Source organism: Helicoverpa armigera, chromosome 25 (assembly GCF_030705265.1).
Source record: "Helicoverpa armigera isolate CAAS_96S chromosome 25, ASM3070526v1, whole genome shotgun sequence".
Classification (NCBI taxonomy): Eukaryota; Metazoa; Arthropoda; class Insecta; order Lepidoptera; family Noctuidae; genus Helicoverpa; species Helicoverpa armigera.
In genome coordinates this window covers 2534455-2554022 of record NC_087144.1, presented here as the reverse complement: position 1 = coordinate 2554022, position 19568 = coordinate 2534455, and the positions used below count along the sequence as shown (strand labels likewise).

General features: G+C 35.2%; 1 protein-coding gene across 1 annotated transcript in view; it reads left to right on the top strand.

Annotated features, from left to right (window-relative positions):
• The window catches only part of LOC110381036 (dystonin), a 206990-nt gene that overhangs the window by 102190 nt on the left and 85232 nt on the right, over window positions 1–19568 (top strand). Inside the window, 2 exon segments of the mRNA XM_064041470.1 lie at window positions 303–386; window positions 2124–2399. Coding sequence (XP_063897540.1) covers window positions 303–386; window positions 2124–2399 — 360 coding nt within the window.

The following is a 19568-nucleotide window of genomic DNA, read 5'->3' as shown; positions in this document are numbered from 1 at the left end:
GAATTTATGTCACCTTAAAAGGAAGACGGACTTTTGCACAATGTTATGTTACTCATTTATTTAAATTAAAAATAATGTTTTGGACCATGGAGACTAAAATGGATAGCGGAGATGCCATCAATCGTTTTGGACATGTCCACCTTACATATTTGACCTACAAGAATTCTCCTGACTTACATCATGGCATCTCCGTTCTTCCTTACTCCGTGTTTTGGACTAACGAAAAAATTAAATGTCACTCCAATATATCCATTGCACTGAACTAATTCTAATGTTACCGGGTGTTACGTGGTCATTCACAGAATCTACTTACTACCGTCGTGGAGAGGACGCCTAAGATTGAAAAGGTTAACGTTGATGGTGGCAGATACATAAGGGAGGCTAAGGTAAATATATAAAAAAAAACGAATTGAAGTCTTCCCTTCAAATGCTGAAACGTTACTCAACTTTTGTCGCAAAATTTTAAGTAAGTTTTGACGGAACAGTGTGAGCAGTTCTTAAAGTTAAGTGGCGTTTCAGTGTTCGGCTTTTAGACTGTCGATCAGGCTGTAGCGTTATGTGGAACTTTCTAGAATTCTAGATTGTTTTTTGTTCAAGATTGATTGGACTGGTTTCATTGTGTAGGTAATCTTATACGCAATGGATCCATTCCGTATCGATAGTCGATTGTTTTAGCAAGTTTTCTTCTAGAAAATTCCACAAAATACGTATAAAATGTTCAGGATTATTTTGATGAGAGGTTCTGAGTGATGTGAGTTCGGTCCAGCGTTTCGTTCCTGCTATTTCTGCTTCGTTCTCTTGTTTCAAGACTCTTCGTATATCAGAGGTGATTTTGGCGCAAACTCGACACAAACGCACGAAAGCTTTCGCCCTTAAAACATAACGCTTGCCGATTTCACTAAACAAAGCTTCGCGATTTAATTCTAATCGATTTGAATCGATTGCTTTCAACTAATCGTAATCATGTGAATGCGAGATGTGTGTGTGATCGACTAAAATGTGAAAAGCAATTTATTACTGCTCGACACTGCATTGTTGTGTGACTAAATGTTTAGTGGACTCTATAAGGGTCCATTTTGTGCGTGCTTTTGTATGTCACGTCATTCGTCAGCCATAAAAAAAATCTTATACTTTCGGTCATCTATGTGTGTCTATACCCCTACCGTGTTTTGATGCAGTAAGTAAAAACAACGCTATTTTCCTTTGAAAACTGTCAGTTGTTAACTGCATAAAACATGTGGCACTCCCATACATATTATTTTCTTACAATTCTTCTCCACATAGTAAAAATAGAATGGTCAAAAAAATGATTCCGTTTCGGTAGAATTCAAACCTATGAGATCATATTTAGAACGCGAATTTGAAATTCAAATTAATTTCTTGTAAATAGCTTCCGAAAACAAATGAGTTCATTGTTCTTTTTACAAATGTGGCTTTGCATGCATTGTTTATGGTGTCTCAATGTTGCCAGATCAATAAATCTACCATTTTTTCCGGTAAACTAGCAACACTTTTTGTGGGATTCTTTTTTCAATATACATACACAGTTTCTTTTGCTTAAATGTGCACGACTTGGGTGCTAGTCTAGTGTGGCCGCACTTTGGTGTTGCACGCTTCAAAAATACCTGTTTACTGTACAGGCCTATCTGTTCCATCCAGCATGATCATCCCGCTGTGAGCTGGACTAGTGTTGCCAGTGAAAAAATATTATGAAAGGCTGTATGGATGGTTGAGATCAGTAACTAGATCAATTTTATTTAACAATTCAGTATATATTTGAACATTTTTTCTTTAGATACTATTTACTGGTCTTTCTAGTCGATGAACTATGAAAGAGATGTTATGATAGCGAATCTCACATATTTTATAAGTTCCATTGAATTCTGTTCAAGTGTGAAAGCTATTATGAAAGGTTACAAATTTAATTCTAATGAAATGCTTTATTTAAAGATGGCAGATTGTTTTTTCCACACCCAGGAAATAAACTCGTTTCTCCACAAAATTAAGGAGGTTCTCATTTCAACCGCGATTTTTTTATCTGAAGCTTAAAGGTTGAAAGAAAAAGCAGTCTGCTAATAAAACTAACAGCCCCCTATAACCCGCTTGACCCTAACCCCACATAGATATACTCGTCCCGCTGCCAACGATACGCCGAATGGCTATGCGACGAGGTCCATCCATCTCTCGACATGCGCCAACTTCGTCGTCAAGCCGACATCGAGCTGGCCGAGCGCTTCCGAGCGAGAGGCCGAAGTGATCCCGAACGGATCCCGAGTGGTTCCGAAGCTGTGGCGAGGGAACTGGATGATCTGAACGCGAACTACCAGAGGCTGATGGATATGCTGTATGAGAGGCTGAGAAGGATCGCCGCCGCTAATCCGGGAGACATCGTCACTTTGGTAAGTGGATTCTTCTTTTAATGTTCTTGACTTGCGTCGTACTTATTGTAATTCTTGTAGAAGAAGGCAGGTCCACTCTCTGTACTGTTTCTAAGTCTAAAGCAATTCAGTCGTTCCCTCTTAGTGGCTCTGGATAAAGAATAGCTAGCATTCAACTTATTTCAAGAATTCTTTAAGTATGGCCCAAGTCATATTATTCCCTTTTAGAAGAATGTTTTACTTTATAGCATAGCTATCATAATATGTCATTCAAATAGTGAAGTATTGACATCAGATTTATTACAAAATGGCATTTGAACATAAATATAACGATTTGCACTTAAGGATGACCTCACAAACATATTTATAATTCTAAATTGCGCATAAAATCACAACAACAAAAAGATGAAAAATAAACCAATTGAACGTACCAAAGAGGTTTATTAGCAGAATTAAAACAACCTCTGATGACTCTATTAATGAGAATGGTCCATAATGCATTTTAAATTATGAACGTTGTCACGTGGCTAAATAGGAAGGTATATTATAGTGTAGTAAATTAGTTATTTAATAGGTAGATAGTAAAACATAATAGGTACCAATTATTTAGTTACATAGAAAATACAGCTATAGCACAATTTGTGAGCAGATAGCCTAATTTTGTATTTTGGTTCCAAGTTCCAAAGTCAGTTTTCATATAGCTTATGGTCGTTATATTTTTTTTAACATAGGAAGCATGGTAACGAATATCCTGTATGTAAGATTTAAACATGTGTATACCATAAGATGTATCACCAATTTTTTTACCCATTCTTTAATAATAACGCCTATTTCGCGGGCTCGTTCTAATAAAAATCGCACAAAGCTAGCTTGTTACATAAACGTGTCCTTCTAATGTTTTCTGAGCAATGTCAGTCATAGAGTTGACCTCATAAACATGTCATTAGATGAAACAAAAAAACAAATTGCTTCACACTTGAGTTATGGTTATAACTTTGTGGTTTCTGTTTGCTGTTTTCATTTGGCCTCTTGAAAATTGAGGAAAATAGTATTATCTACTTTTTTTTCACAACATTTTTGGCCTTAAGTGTCTACATACATTTAATCATGATCTAAATAATGTTTTGGCTACTCCAAAATTAGTACGACTCAAAGGATCAAATAATTCATCAAGATAAAAAATCTTGGTCCTTTTCACTAAATCTATCTTCTCGATCTCTCAATCTAAAAATAACACAACAAAACTATACTAATATTATAAAGAGGAAAACTTTGTTTGTTTGGTTGTAATGGATAAACTCAAAAACTACTGGACAGATTTTAAATATTCTTTCACCATTAGAAAGCTATATTATCTGCGAGTAACATAGGCTATATTTTATCCCTGTGCGGGCAGTAGCTCCCACGGGACGCGGGTGAAACCGCGGGAAAACGGCTAGTTAACGTATATATTTATTCTATGAAGCGCCGGCGCTTTCTATCATCTATACATATTCAACACACAGTGGTACTGTGTCACGTAGTTGGAAAACCAAGCATTGGCATCAAACGTTTACCTAATTCACTTATGCGTAGTGATGTCACCATTAGGTCATCGTCGCTCAAGGCCGTTCACTATTTAAATTTTTGACGTTTAGGATTCTTAAATTGAATTTTAACCTATTTGTTTTTCTGTTAAACTCTATGGTTCTGGGAACCGTTAAATTTTTAAAGAGAAATAAGAAGGTTTTATGTCAAAAGTAGAGCTTTGGGTAACCGTTAAAGAATTTTGGCGCTTCAATACTATCCAAACAGGATGTTTAATGAATTCGCTAAATAAATACATATTTGGTCTGAATTCTCATCATAAATCTAGCTTGTTTGGATGACTAATGACTTCCAAATCTTGACTTTTTTGATATCCATATTCATCATTTCGACCTCAAGAATTTACCTTGACAAATATTTTTATATTCCCGCTTCCGGCACACCCACATAGCCAAATATTGCCAAAACAATTGCGTATATCTTCGAATTGCATTTAACATAATTAGTGGAGTACCATCTATTATCTTCCCACGATACGCTCTTATATGTACAATGTGTGGGCTTAAGGACTGGTCTTATATGGAAATAGCTTGATTGGTCCTAGACTTTATTACGATGATTTCATTGTAGGCATGTTTTCTATCGGATTGTAGTCATGGTCACTGGTTTATATGGTTTGTTAATAGCAGGGTATTTAAATAAAAGAAAATCATAATCAATGTATTTTGCTTATGTATCAGAGAGCAAGTAAAATGTTGGTCCTGCGCCTGATCTCTCTCAGGCCATGTCAGATTACCGTCCCATCGAGCTATAAGAGTGAAGGAATAGGGAGTGCACCTGTGTCTGCGCAAATACTTGTGCACTATAGAGGTAATAATATGTCCTGCACAGTTGGCTGATCTCCTTACATGATAACAGCCGCCGTAGCCGATAATCGGCTAGGCGGACATCATCATCATCATTTTGCTTATATCGTGTCAGGAAATATAACTTTCACGAAGCTTAAATTAAAAGATCATCCTCAAATATCCCATTAGAAATCAAAACTCCTGTTGTGTTCCTTCACAAACTTCATTAACCTAAAGTCATTTAACTAGACGGTATCGCTTCAGAGGTCTTGGTTCGATTCTCGGGTCGGGCAAAGTGTAATTGGTGTTTTCAGTTAGAAAGTCCTTAGTTATAGCTTGCGTTTGAAGCTTTCCGATACACGAAGATAAATTCGCTTACAAGGTTCGCCCACTATCGTACAAGTATCTTAAATATTGTTCGGGAAATGTGGGAGGAAGAAAGTGCAGCGCGACTTGGCTAGTTAAAGCTGTGCCCACTATTCGAAGACAAATAGTCGCTTTAGAATAGTTAGCTTTTCAGTAGTGTAAGGTACTTTGTAATGAACTAGTTGACCCCCGCGACCGGACTTTCCCGGACTACTTCTCCTTAATTCTGACTATCTGTGTACCTAATTTCATTTAAATTGGTTCAGTGGTTTTGGTGTAAAAGCCCGACAGATACTTTCGTATTTATAATATTAGTAAGGATTCCAGTCGAAGACATTTCGGTAACCCTACTGTCCACGTAAAAATTAAAAAAAATCTGTGCTATCGAATAAATCTTGTATACAGTCAAAAAGTTTGGCAACAAACTTTGTACAAACCGTAAAAAACCAGCAATAAAACCATGGTTCGTTGAACCCAAAGTTTCGCAAAAACAGATGCATACATCGCTACCCGAGGCTGTTACACAATGGGGTCGGAGACCAGCCTTGTCCGTGGCTTTGGGGGTATTATTAGAACTACTTCCAATATAAGTTTTGAATCCTTGAGTTTGTTAAGAGATGATATTAAAACATATGGAACATTGCAATCATCAACATGCATGCCTAGTGCGGTGAATATGGGCAAATCTCCCCAGTTTAGGGGAGACCTTTGGCTGCATCGAATTGCCTAGGAAAAATATATAAAATACATATGTTTTTTTGTTTATAACTAAGTTAGATAAATCGCCTTTTTGGCAATGACATCGATAAAAAAAACATATGAAAGATTAAGTGGATGACTAAAATATAGCATCTATTTTATCCAAACACTAAAACACAAATGGTAATGCCATGGTTTTAGTCATAGGGTTTTTGTTAATAAAACTAGGCAGCGTGACGTAATTTTTGAGCAAAAACACAGTTTTTTCTGCCTTGTTTACAAACTTGAGACTCAGAATCAGACTATAATGTCGCAGTTTCTGCAATCTACGTAAAGTTATTGAGGAAAAATGGTAGAACAAATTCGATAATTTAGGTACTATTATGGATCAGTCGATTCGATACCTAGAATATAAAAAATATAAAAATATTAAAGGTTAACAATCCATATTTATTCGCAGTTAAGGAAAACATCGATGTAAAATTAGTTCAGTTTGGAACTCCAAATGCAGCTCAAACTAATTTCCGAGAAAACAACAATGGCGTCTCAAAAGATATTATTATAACTACTACCTACCTATTTTGACTAGGCAGATGATGATGAGACTTACCTGCTCGAATTTTAAACAGGAAATTTCAATAAAACTTATTATCTAGTTTATTTTTAGGGTTCCGTACCTCAAAAGGAAAAAACGGAACCCTTATAGGATCACTTTGTTGTCCGTCTGTCTGTCTGTCTGTCTGTCAAGACCCTTTATCTCAAGAACGCGTTGACGTATCAAGCTGAAATTCACATGAAATACTCAGGTCTATCGTCCCTTTAAGCTGTGAAAATATCAAACTTCTAAACCAAGCCAATCAAAAGATACAGCTGATTATGTCGATATTTTCAACAAATTTTCAACACTCGCAAAGGAATCAAAACCTACAGGATACTTCCCGTAAACTCAGAGTATTGAAATTTGGCATGAAGCATTGTCATATAATGCAAATATAGGAAAAATTCCGAAAATCTCATTTTTTTAGTTATATAATATAAAAAACAATATTTTAATAAAATGAAACTTACTACCTTATTTCTCACGAACGAATGAAGGTATCAAATTGAAATTCATACCAAGTACCGAGGTCTATTGTCCCTTTAAGTAGTGAAGAAATCAAACTTCTAAGTTAACGCGATCAAAAGATACAGCAGTTATACCGACACCTTAGACGAATTTCCGTCACACGCTAGGGAATCAAAACCTACAAGGTACTTCCCGTGAACTCAGAATCTTGAAATTCGGCAAGAAGCAACGTTATAAAGTACAGATAAAGGAAAAATTGCGAAAATGATAAATTTGAAGTTAGATAAAATATTATTTTTGCTTACATGACATAAAATATTTTTTTAATAATTATAAACTTACTACCTACCCTTTTTCACATGAACGCGTAGAGATATTAAAGTTGAAATTCATGTCAAACACTTCTTAAATATAATTGCCTCTAAACTGTGAAAAATTTTAAATCATTCAAAGGTCATTGGGCACCTTAGTATGGAAACCATACCCACGGCGGATTCATCGGATCATTACAAGTCGTCAGGCAGTTTCGAAAAAAACCTGAAACTGGGGCTCGTTAGGTGATTAATCCCTCAAAAATAAAAGATCCCATTAGTAGTAAATTCTCATCACCTAAAACAAAATAAGCTCCAACACAAGGTTACGTTATAAATTGTAAAGGAGTTCCCATAACTATATCTGATCTTTGCTATCGATCCCACAATGGCAGTCAAACCTATCTATGTGGAAAGTCTTCGCCAATACGAATAAAATAAACCCAAACACGTGGTAGTTGCAACATACCGATCAGGAGTTCCCTCGACTCTCTGTAGTCTCCATAATCAAATCAGCTCCAAACCTTCACTGTTTACCAGTACCCTCAAAAATACAATCACATGTCTGGTTTTCACTCGATGCGTGCCTACAATATTCAAGAGTTGCCCTCGATTTCTCAGGGTTTCCAGATCCTCATCAGATCCTGGTCATCCGAATTGCCATATTCCTTCTTTATGAAAAGTCTTTAACAATAAAAACTAGCATTGCAACCTGTACAATCCTCTGAAACTGCTTGTCTTTTATATTTTTCAAACGATCCTGGACATTCGTCTCCATGGAATTTGAATAAAATATTTATATTCAAAGAAACGTCATACCATTCTCCACGATTTAAAACTACTTTGATTCATGTCCGCCAATTTTTACAAAGCGGGTCAGATATGCCTTTAAGACATAATTAGTTATTTTCAATCAGATTTCTGAATGATGACTATAAAATGTTGTATATAAATAACTTTAATAAAATAACTTTTAGAAGGTACTGTCCTACTATTTTGAGTTATATTATAAAATAAAAAATATTAACTATTTTGACTCTCACGAAATAACCATAACTGTGATTGTTCTAAACTGAACGGTTGGCGCGAGACTCACTTTTTATCTATACAGGATTTGTACGGAACCCTCGGTGCGCGAGTCCGACACGCACTTGGCCGGTTTATTATATACTTAAGTGTACATAGTAGGTATAAATAAGTTAGTTGTAAGTTGTATATAATTTCATTATTAAGATTATATAAAAAGTTATTTATCAATAAATAAAAAAAAATATCTAGCGGTTTTTCACAAATGTAGAGAGGTTCAGGAAAAAAGTATTTATACAGTTTATACCTCCTCTCGTACAGGCAGGTTGGTCGGTAGCTTTATTATAAAACCAACAGTAACCTTACAACGAGCAGTTTTCGACATTCATTAGCGTATATCCTGCACTTCTTTAGGCTATCACCGCAATCAGAGCAAGTTGACATTACAATAAACTCCTGCGCACGTTGGAGCGATAAGTCCTATTTATAGCTGTTACAGAATTTATTAAGCCGCTTACCACTGGTACTGGGCAGGAAGTCGCTTGTATTTCTAGGTGTGATGAGGACATTATAGGTCTTATATATTTCGGAATACATAGTACCCCTTTCTCCAATCCTAAAATTGCTTAAAATGTTTTATTTTTTATTCCAGGCAGACTGAATAAGTATTTCCAATAATAAACACATTGTTACAAACATCATTGTACTAATATTAAAATGAAAAATCTGATTTGCAAATGATGTCAGTAGTTACTCATAGACTAATATGCAAAAAAGTTACGTTGAATAGCTCACGTAAGCACTGATGCTATTATATGTAAGAACTTTTTAATGCAATGAACTAAGCTGTTGTTCACGTTTTCAAAAAGAAAAAGTACATAAAATTAAAATAACCTTTCATATTTATACCTTTAACAGTCCAAAAAAGATGAAAATTGGCCCTCTGGGCTTCTAGAAAAAAAAAAAAATTATAATGAAAGCTTATGATAAGGTTACAAAAAAGACTAAATACAGACAAAGGATTTGCTTCTGAACAATCCAACAATTTGTTCTGAATCACCTTTCTTTAAGCCGTTAATTATAGAATGTTCTTATAATTCTTAGCGATGATGTAATGCTCAGCAATTAATGCTGTTTACTTAGAACTGGGAAATCTCTGAATTCTTATTTGCCTGTATTTTAACAATTTTGACATATTTGGTATATGAATATAATCCTTTTTTGCTATATCACTTTTAGTGCACAAATATTCAGCAGATCACAAAGAAAATCTTCCATCAAATATATCTCTTAAATAGATAATACCAACATTTAACTTATTTTCTTTAACGTTATCTAATATATTTAATAATTAATGCTGCACTATCTTTGATAAATAGTCCCCAATGCTTTCTCGTCAAGTTAACGATGTGCGCCCACGCTTCGTACGGGGTAAGGCTCTTAGCGGTACCAATATGGTGTACCAAGACCGTTATTAGCCACTTATTGCATGTAGCCACCCACGTGGCTCAGGCTTTGAGACGGTTGCAACGGCTTTTTGGCTGGGACATACATTGGGTGATATGCGTGTGCGAAAGTTAGGTGTTAAAATTGGTTCTTTGATCCAAAGATTCTTTGTGCCAAGATAAAAATGACGATTAATTTTATTAAGATAATAGAAGGCTTCAACCGCGTCTTTCTACACCCGGATAAAAGTACCAAGCATAGCCTTTCTCGATAGATGGGCTACCTAACACAATTTTTTTTTTTCAAATTAGGCAATCAGCTTTATAATGTTATAGTATATTTATGTAGATTTATGCCTTGTGCTCGAATATGCCTTAAAATAAACCCCCAGTTTCGTAGAACCAAAATCAAAGCGTATATTTGTACTCCATTACAATAGTACCCATTCTTGATTCTAGTAATTTCACTTTACATATTACCCAGGTTTAAACGGCCTACCAAGCCCATATGTGTTTAATGTAAACTATAAAAATATATTTAGTGTTATCAAAGCGTGGTCGCGTGAGGAATTCATAATTATTACATCTGGGTGACGTAATGTGCTCAGTAAAGTCACAGAGTCAAGGTCTGACGACTTTATTTATCATTTTGTTTTTAATAGGTAGCATGCAGTTTTATGGAGATATGTCACACAAAAAATACATTTAAAAGTTCTGAAAAAAAATTGAAAAAAAAAAAATCTATAGAAACTAACTATCTTCAGACTGTGTTTTTATAACACACTAGCTGTTTTTCTTGTAGTTTCGCCAGCGTCCTGTAGGAACTACTGCCAGTACCGGGATAAAATATAGCCTATGTTACTCGGGAAGAGTGTACTTAGCTTTCAAGCATTGAAAGAATTTTTAAATCGGTTCAGTACTTTCGGAGCCCTTAGGGTACAAACAAAGAAAACATATCTCCTCTTTATTTTCTGAGTATATATTTAAGTTTTATAAGACTTTTATAAAGCATGAGCTTTATCCCTCTATAGTTGCCGCAATCTTGCACATCCCCTTTAGTGCCCATCTTCAAGAATAAAGGGGATGTGCAAGATTGCGGCAACTATAGAGGGATAAAGCTCATGTCGCATACTATGAAGGTATGGGAGAAAGTGATAGAGAAAAGAGTGCGAGAAGAGAGTGAAATTACCCAAAACCAATTTGGGTTTATGCCAGGTCGAGGGACAATGGACGCCATCTTCGCACTTCGCCAACTGTGTGAGAAGTACAGACGTGTGCACAGGAATCTGCACATGGTGTTCATTGACCTTGAGAAAGCGTATGATAGGGTACCTCGGGAAGTGTTGTGGTGGGCCATGAAAGAGAAAGGTGTGCCTGGGAAGTATGTGGAGTTAGTTCGTGCGATGTACAGGCAGTCCTGTACGTATGTCCGATCGTCGGCCGGCAATACTGACCAGTTCAGTGTGGCTGTGGGCCTGCACCAAGGGTCGGCTTTAAGTCCTTACCTCTTCCTGCTTATTATGGACGCCTTGACAGCGGACATACAGGAGGAGGCACCCTGGTGCATGCTGTTTGCCGACGACATCGTCCTGGTTAGTGAAGACGGACCTGAGATCCAGAGCAGATTGGGGAGTTGGCAACAGAGACTGGAGAATGTTGGCTTAAAAATCAGCAGAACCAAGACCGAATACTTGTTCTGCGATTTCGGCGGCCTCTCCAGTCCTGAAGCCATAGCGCTTGATAACGCAATTCTTCCAGTCTGCTCCGATTTCCGGTACCTCGGTTCGCTTATTCAGGGCGATGGCGAAATAGATCGGACAGTTACGCACAGAATTAACGCAGGATGGATGAAATGGCGGCAGGTAACGGGAACAACTTGTGACCCTCGTATTCCCCTTAAACTTAAGGGGAAAATTTACAAGAGTATGGTCAGACCTGCTGTCTTGTATGGATCAGAGTGCTGGCCCACAAAAGCGACGAATGAAAGACAATTGCATGCGGCAGAGATGAGAATGTTAAGAGGTATGTGTGGGGTTACGCGAATGGATAGAGTGAGGAATGAGTATATAAGAGGAAGTTTGAAAGTGGCGCCGGTATCAGAAAAACTGCGTGGAAACCGGCTGTCGTGGTATGGGCATGTGATGCGGAGGAATGAGAGTCATGTTGTGAGGAAGGTGATGAGTATGAACGTGGACGGATATAGTGGAAGAGGAAGACCAAAAAAACGATGGATGGATTGTGTGAAAGTAGATATGGTAAGAAAGAATGTTACTTGTGAGATGACGGCAGATAGAAGAGTATGGAAGAAGAAAACATGCTGCGCCGACCCCAAATGAAATTGGGATAAGGGCAGGAGGATGATGAAGACTTTTATAAAGTCAATTCCATGACCAACTTTTAATGCGAAATCAATATTCACCTCGTACACAAATCGTGCTCAAGCCCCTATTTTGATCCATAAAAGTTTATCACTTTGAATTACAACGAAACAGAGCCTATTGATTCCTTAGATCCGCGACTTAATATTTTAACCAGGGTTGGGTTTATAGAGGTCACCGCAATAAAAGCCAAGGTCGATTTAGTTAGAACGATAACGTTTGAAAACAAACTGCTTGCCTGCAATGTTAAGAGCGATAAGAAAGTTGCCAGAATTGGCAATAGGTCATTGTAGTCCGATATAGGTATAGACGATTCTTAAAATATTGTCGCTACCCAAAACTAAAGATAGGTTATTGATTTTGAAATGTATTCGTAGTCTAAAAGTAAAGTAACTTTGTAGTCTAGACGGTGTTTAAATATGTAAGTTATTTCCTTATTAAATTATTTTCTTAAAAAGCAATGAACTGTAACCTGTAACTTATTGCTATACAAATGCTTAACTTCAACAATGATAGGATTAGACTGTCTACACCTTGATCGGATGAAACCTTAGCAAAAATACAAAGTGATCGTACAGATGTGCTGTCTGTCAGTCGGAACGTTGCAACGAATAGGTACCTATTCGTGATAGCAATAATTTGATACGATGACTGTACAACGTCCGTTTTTTAGTAGCGCGCGAACGACGACCGGCGATCGACGCACGCCGCGCTCAACTGAACCGAACGAATTTTGGAATACGATTTTTCAGTTTCGAATTTTAAATTCGGAGTGCGATTATTGTGTGCCAGTGTTTCAACTGTGAAAAGTTTGTGCTTGTGTTTTTTTTTAAGTGTAAAGAGTTTTTATGTGTTTTTTTTTTTCTCTAAAAATATCGCTTTTCAACTTTATCTGTCATTTTACAACGCCGGTTTAGCCTTATCTGTATTTATGTTTACAGATTATGAAACATTTACAACTAAGATTACATTCGAGAAATTCGCACTAAGAATGGAAGTTAAGGAGTTAACAGACGGCCTTAACCGACTTTTTTTGATTAATGTAAACGAGAAAAAATGACTGAAACCAGTTCGAAAGCCTAGCCTTATTACGGTGACATATTATTACAAACTTCATGAAATAAAATAAAAAATGTAGTCATTAATGACTGCTATAACTCATAGAGTATTTTTGTTTTGTTTACAAGCCAGGTACTCAAGGTTGTCTGAAACAAAAAAGTGTTTATTCGTTTGTTTTGGGTTTCCTTTTGTAAACGAAAAACGCAACGCTTTCATAGTTCCAACAAACGTCCGTACATAGTTACCAAATAGGTTTTCAAAGCAAATACCTACTTCGTGGAATAGTATAGGGAAAAGTGTCTGGCCTATTGACTTTTTTTATAAAGAGAACAGCTGTTAATAAATTGCACTCGATGAATTCGACATTTGAATTACTCAGTATCGAATTAAAGAATTTTAACGATCACTTTTGTTATACTTTTAGTGACTTTGTTTGTACCTAATAACAATATTTTAGTAGCTACGGCATCCCAGAATGCTCTGTCATATTAAAACAACGGGTAATAGTAAAGGAAAAATCGAATTATAATAAACAAAAATTCATAGTTGTTCCTTACTTTACAGTAGTGCATAAAATCGCATGGACATAACACAAAGATAGTGCTATCTAATATATCAGAAGTATGTAATACTGAAATTAAGATAATGCACTTAGTATTATCAATACTTGTTCTTGCAATTGGATTCATCAATATCGATTAAAAACTTAAACTGGTTATTTAAAAACAAAATTAACACAATTAAAATTCAGGTTGTAAATTATAAATTGACATCTTTCGGGAAATTATGAATTATATATGGAAATTTATATACAAAATCTTACAAAAATATGTGTTTACTAATCTAAATATATCAACAGCTTCCTGTGTAAATCTAGTTTATTTTGCATCTAAAGCATTTGTTTATATCCAAAATCCGATAAGGAAAATGCATTCAGAATATAAAATTAACATAACTTTAAATATATTAGTTGCAGACATCGTTTAAATAATTTATAACAGTTCACCATATTTGTATCCATTTTATTTTTCTCGTAAATTGGTCTAGACATGCTACGTTTTAGGTTTCTTTTATATCTATCGAGTCTTTGTTAAAATTTATTACGTCGTGTAGAACATTTTTGGACTTCAATGTTGAATTAAGGACACTTTTTTAGTGAACGAACAATTTGTTAAGTGAAAAATATTTTATTGTTCTATTTGACTAAAAGCTTAGGTTGTATAATAAATAGTAAAAGGACAAAATAATATGCTGACTGTGCCAAAGCATTTATCCCTAACTTGATAGGAAATATTCCATTTACACTATCTTCATCTGCCAAGACTTTTCCCATCCACGTTGAGGAAGAAACGACTGCCTATTTGACCTCACCAATTTTAAAAACTACATCAGCATACAACTTTGTAGCCTCCAAAACATTCTAACGTAACTATGTAACCATTTATTTTCAATGTCAAAGGACAGCTTACTCATAGGCGCCAATGCCTTGACATTTATTTCTACATAAGTAAGACTGTGTACAAGGGTCCCCTTTTAGTTGTCATTACTCATATTCTTTGATGTCATTATCTTTCAAGTGTTATTCTAGAATATGTATGTCTTATCTTAATGTATAATCCCCTGGAAATAATTCCCATCTGGGAATGCCCCTATGTTTTTGCAATATTTTCTTATACTATGGTTGTTTGAGGCTTATAAACCAGAACTCAGAGAAAGCCTTCATACTATATTGGATCCACATAAGTCATCCGAATGATTCCACCTCATCTGCCTAGTCTTTTCATAACTATGTCGGAGTCGGCTTCCTGTCTATCCACATGTAGATGGGTACCAGAGGTTTACATAGAGCGACTGCCTATCTGACCTCCTCAACCCAGTTACCCGGGCAACGCGATACCTCTTTCTCCTTTTTGACCTGCCTATTTTTAGTTGTTTTTACTCTCTCATCATTATCTCACTTAACTTCATTAATATTCAAAACAATTTGCAATCAGTTCACCTTGTACCTATATTTATTGAAATAGTAGTTGAATCATTACGTCATTGTCCCCTTGTCCTTATTCGTAATGTTATTTATAGTTTTGTTGTCCTTTTTTCCATCGGCTAAACGTGTTTGGTCAATTACGGGTTTGTTTCCTCAATTGTTGTGTTCAGATGGTTCAGTATTATTATCTTTTATATTCTGCTTGTCGATTTCTTCAAGCAATTTAGTCGTGCCTTTATGTTGAAGATCGATTTTATTCAATCGATTATCACATCATCAACTCTTAGAATTGCTCCCGGAGTTATTAAAATACTCGGTACTGATGACACAATGTATAAAATTGAAATATCATTAATGGTAATACATTTTTTCCGTTGATTTTTACAAATGCAGACTGCGTTGAACTAGTTTTTATTGAACCACTTTTAAGGAAAAAGACCTATAAATACACTAACATAGCTAGTGTTTATTTGTATCCAAATGGAGTTACCTCAGCGCTCAAGAGGTAGGTCATTGAATTAATGAAGGTGACACAATAAGCACTGAAGGGGACCGACTATTATGCGGTGAATAAATCACTTTAGCACGTGCTGAACAGAACAATTCTGAGTATTAAGGCAGTAAGACTGCAAAAATAATTTATATGCTAGCTTGGAATATAACAGTCAACTTATAGTGAGACATTAGTCAGCTTAGAGTATGATTGATTGCTATAAGCAGCGATGGCGCCACTAATCCTTACTAGTCTTCAAGTCCAGTAATAGTATTAGCTGAATCCTATTCGTATTCTTTACTACGAGTTCACGCGGTCTGTAAAAACTGTCTCTTCCAAAAGATGACAACGCGGAAACCCTGACCCCATTATACAGTTCCCCCAAAATAATTCCCAAACTAATCCCTGTTGCATATGACAATGCCTGCTCGCCCGTACTTCGAAAGCCATTCATGATGCCATTTGGCACCCACCTCCAAACGGATTTGGTTCAGAACACGTGCCAAAACCACTATTTTTACACTACGACATTTGTCGCTCCAAAACCATTTAAATGATATTCGCTCTTCGATAAATTGATAATTATTTTCTTATCTGTAAATCCAGTTTGTTGCTCAGATAGTATTCGCGCGACTATCGTCGTTTCTGCTTGTGAAATATGGATTATTTTTGCTTCTTCTACGTGAGTTCTGTTATTTGTTTGTTTATTATCTGTGTACTTGATGTTGAGATGTTGGCGAAGTTAGTGTCATTTTGTTGACGCCTCTCAGCTTTCTTAATGGGTTTCACGCGTGCTCTGAATTCTGTGATAGTTTTGCTTACGGCGTTATCTTTATCGTCTTTTATGATTGTGTATGTTTTTATTTATTGTTGATTATTTTTTCTGAACTTCAATATAACACCGTCAAGATCAATGCGATATACTTACTATTATAGTAATTATTTTACTGTGAGAAAAGCATCAAAATTTTTAACCTTAATTCTGTAATCCGCAAGGTCAGCACCATAATTATTATGACTAATCTCCATTCCATCATCACCTTTCAATACGAGTGCATGTAATATGTATAATCGTTAACGGACCGTTTCAAATCCAAGGTTAGTTTGGGCATTTCTAGTGTTAGAACTGAAATTATTTTCTAGTTCCCCAAGGTTGTCGCGTGTTATTGTTTCAATTGTTGTGAGCACCTGTGATATTATTGCTAGACTAGTTTTTTTATGTTAATGGTCAAACACAAACTGTCTGATGGAATAATCGATTTACCTGTGGACAAAGCTGAATCTATAAGTAATTTTGGAACAAAATATTCCTGTAACATATCGGAACATAATATTAATAAGTACGATAAATGGGTGGTCTATGATTGCAAGTATATGTATTTACACAAACAACCTAAATATTTCACTACAATAATTTCGTCTGCTCAATAAAAATTGAACACAATTTTTCTGCTCCCACGCAAAATTCTGACTTTTCAACCGTTATTGCGTAAAGTAACGATATAATGGAAGATTTATATTTATTGTTTGTAGAAACATTTGAATTTAAAGCTGCTCTTCAAACTAATATAGGTCAATGAACTAGAGTAGTTGAGTACATAAAATTCGAAGCTACATTACGTTTTGTACACGCAACTTTTAAATTACAACTGAAATGAATTATGAGTAATTCAGTGAGTAACAGTTCAAGTATTTAGTTTACCTTCTTTTAATTAGTATTATTTGATATAATAGCGCTTCGAGTTAATCGATTATAAGGCTTAAGTATATCGTTTTTGTTTAGTCCGCCATGCTGTTGGTAAAATGTTAATCTTGTTGTACCAAAACTTTGGTTTTGTTAAATGCATTTTGGAATTCATAGTCAAGCTTAATAATGAAGATCAGTTCAAATGTCTCACCAAATACTTCATGATGTTCTAATTTTGACACTCAACTGTTACAGAACACAAGTAGCTCAAGTAGCTATTTCACATGAATTATTAAGATGTTGTCAGTAACATCCTCTAAAATCTGCAACAACATGAATGGGTAACAAATCAATGTTATTGATGTAACATATTTGTCTCTAACAGACGTTAGGATTCTGCTCTCTATTCTAAAATCACACTTAAATTCAACGTGTTAAAGTTTAAAATAAAAATCTTGAACCAAGGTAGGCGTTCGATTGTGTTGCTAATCTCCTGACAAGGTAAACATCATTTTTTAGTTAGGAAGCGCTAATTATGTTAGTAGTGTGGTATTATGTGATTTATTGCTAGCAAATATTTTGTGTTTTTTTGAACATATCGATACATCTTGGTTATAAATGGGATTGAGTTCCGCAAGGCACTGTTTTGGGGCCAGTAAATAAGCACTTTCAAAAATGCTATTGGTTCTTTTACGGGTGTTTTTTGTTATTTCTTTCACATTCTGGAAATATGTAGTAATTAATAAAGTGTAGAAGCGTTAATTGTATCATTAAGTAAACATCGGCCTATCTTAACAATGTTTACGTGTAAGAATCTAATAAACAGATAGCGCTTTCTTCTTTACGCTCTGTTTACGAAGAAAATGTTTATTTTTATACACAATTTTATACATCAATTGATTTCTGGATCAATAGTGATTAAATTGAGAAAATGAGCAATGTTTTGGAAACTTCAATACGAGCTCATTAATATTTATAATGTAAATGTGTGGAAGGAAGTACTTAATACGCACCTGTCAGTATGCAAGACAAATAATTATTGTAATGGCTGGTTCAACAGTTAGTAATTAAGCTGTTATTGTAGCCCAGAGACTTGATTACCATGATAACCAATTTGCTCCTCAATAATAATTATTATGAATCACTAATTAATACTCGAATGACGTGTATCTTGACCAGAGTTAATTTTAATTAAAGCAATAAATATTAGAAGAAAATCTGGTTTACCAAGATTGTATATTGGCATGAAATTAATCACGTACCTGGTCGATTCGAGGAAAATAACTTTGGAAACGAAGAATCTAAAATTATCAATGCACTAGCATCCGCGTCAGAATACTGATGTTCCACTGCCATTGATTAAAACTAACGTAAACACAGAATACACTGTCCATTCATTCAAACAGAACGGATAATATAAATAGACGAAGTGTATCCCGATCGATACGCGAAATATTTATAGAAATGCGAAATCTCTAACCTCTGTTGCGAGGATTTTCTGCTAAAGTCGCGTTTACATAAGTTTTACCAATTTTTCTACGAATTTGCGTTGTTGTATGACAGGTCTCTCTTTTTGGAGTCGTACCTTTTTTGGCTTTTCATGTATATTTTTATCCATCTTACAAGGCTCCAAAAGGTCAATCCTGAACAGATTTCTTTAACCTTTCATAATGTTATTTAAAGTATGCTGCATATAAAAAATAATCTTTCGCATATTTTGTCACTTCCTTCTATAACATCATCATTAACGTATGTAAGATAATCATTTATAATCCTGAATTGCTTTGCATAATAAAGATTAAGACGTTTCAAAGTGCAATATCCTTTATCACTACTGCCCACATGTAATCCGCCATGTTTTGTTATGACCAACTATAGGTCTCAGAATAGATACATTGCTTCCCCGCTCCTCATAACGTCCGTACTTTCTATTGATCTTTATTACTCCTTCACGGTCGATCCCAATATTAAATCTATCTGCCGTTTGGGCTACTAGAGTTAGGAACTTGACGTTGCTTGTAAAGGGTCAATGTCAAAATTCTATCTCTAGATAGCAAATGGGAATAGCGGTTAGTGATGCATTTCTAGTGATGTAAAATGAAAAAAAACGATTTTTTTTTTTTCACTTTATTGAAAAAAAAACATGAAAAAAAACTTTGCATCGTTGTTTTTTTTCTAAATTTGGTTTTTTTTCTAGCCTACTTTTTAGTTCAATTTTCAAAATTTCCCTTTCGTTGAGTTAATATAAATGAATGTTGCCAATATTTTTATGAAATTTCGTTCTGTTTTATCAGAAAAGTA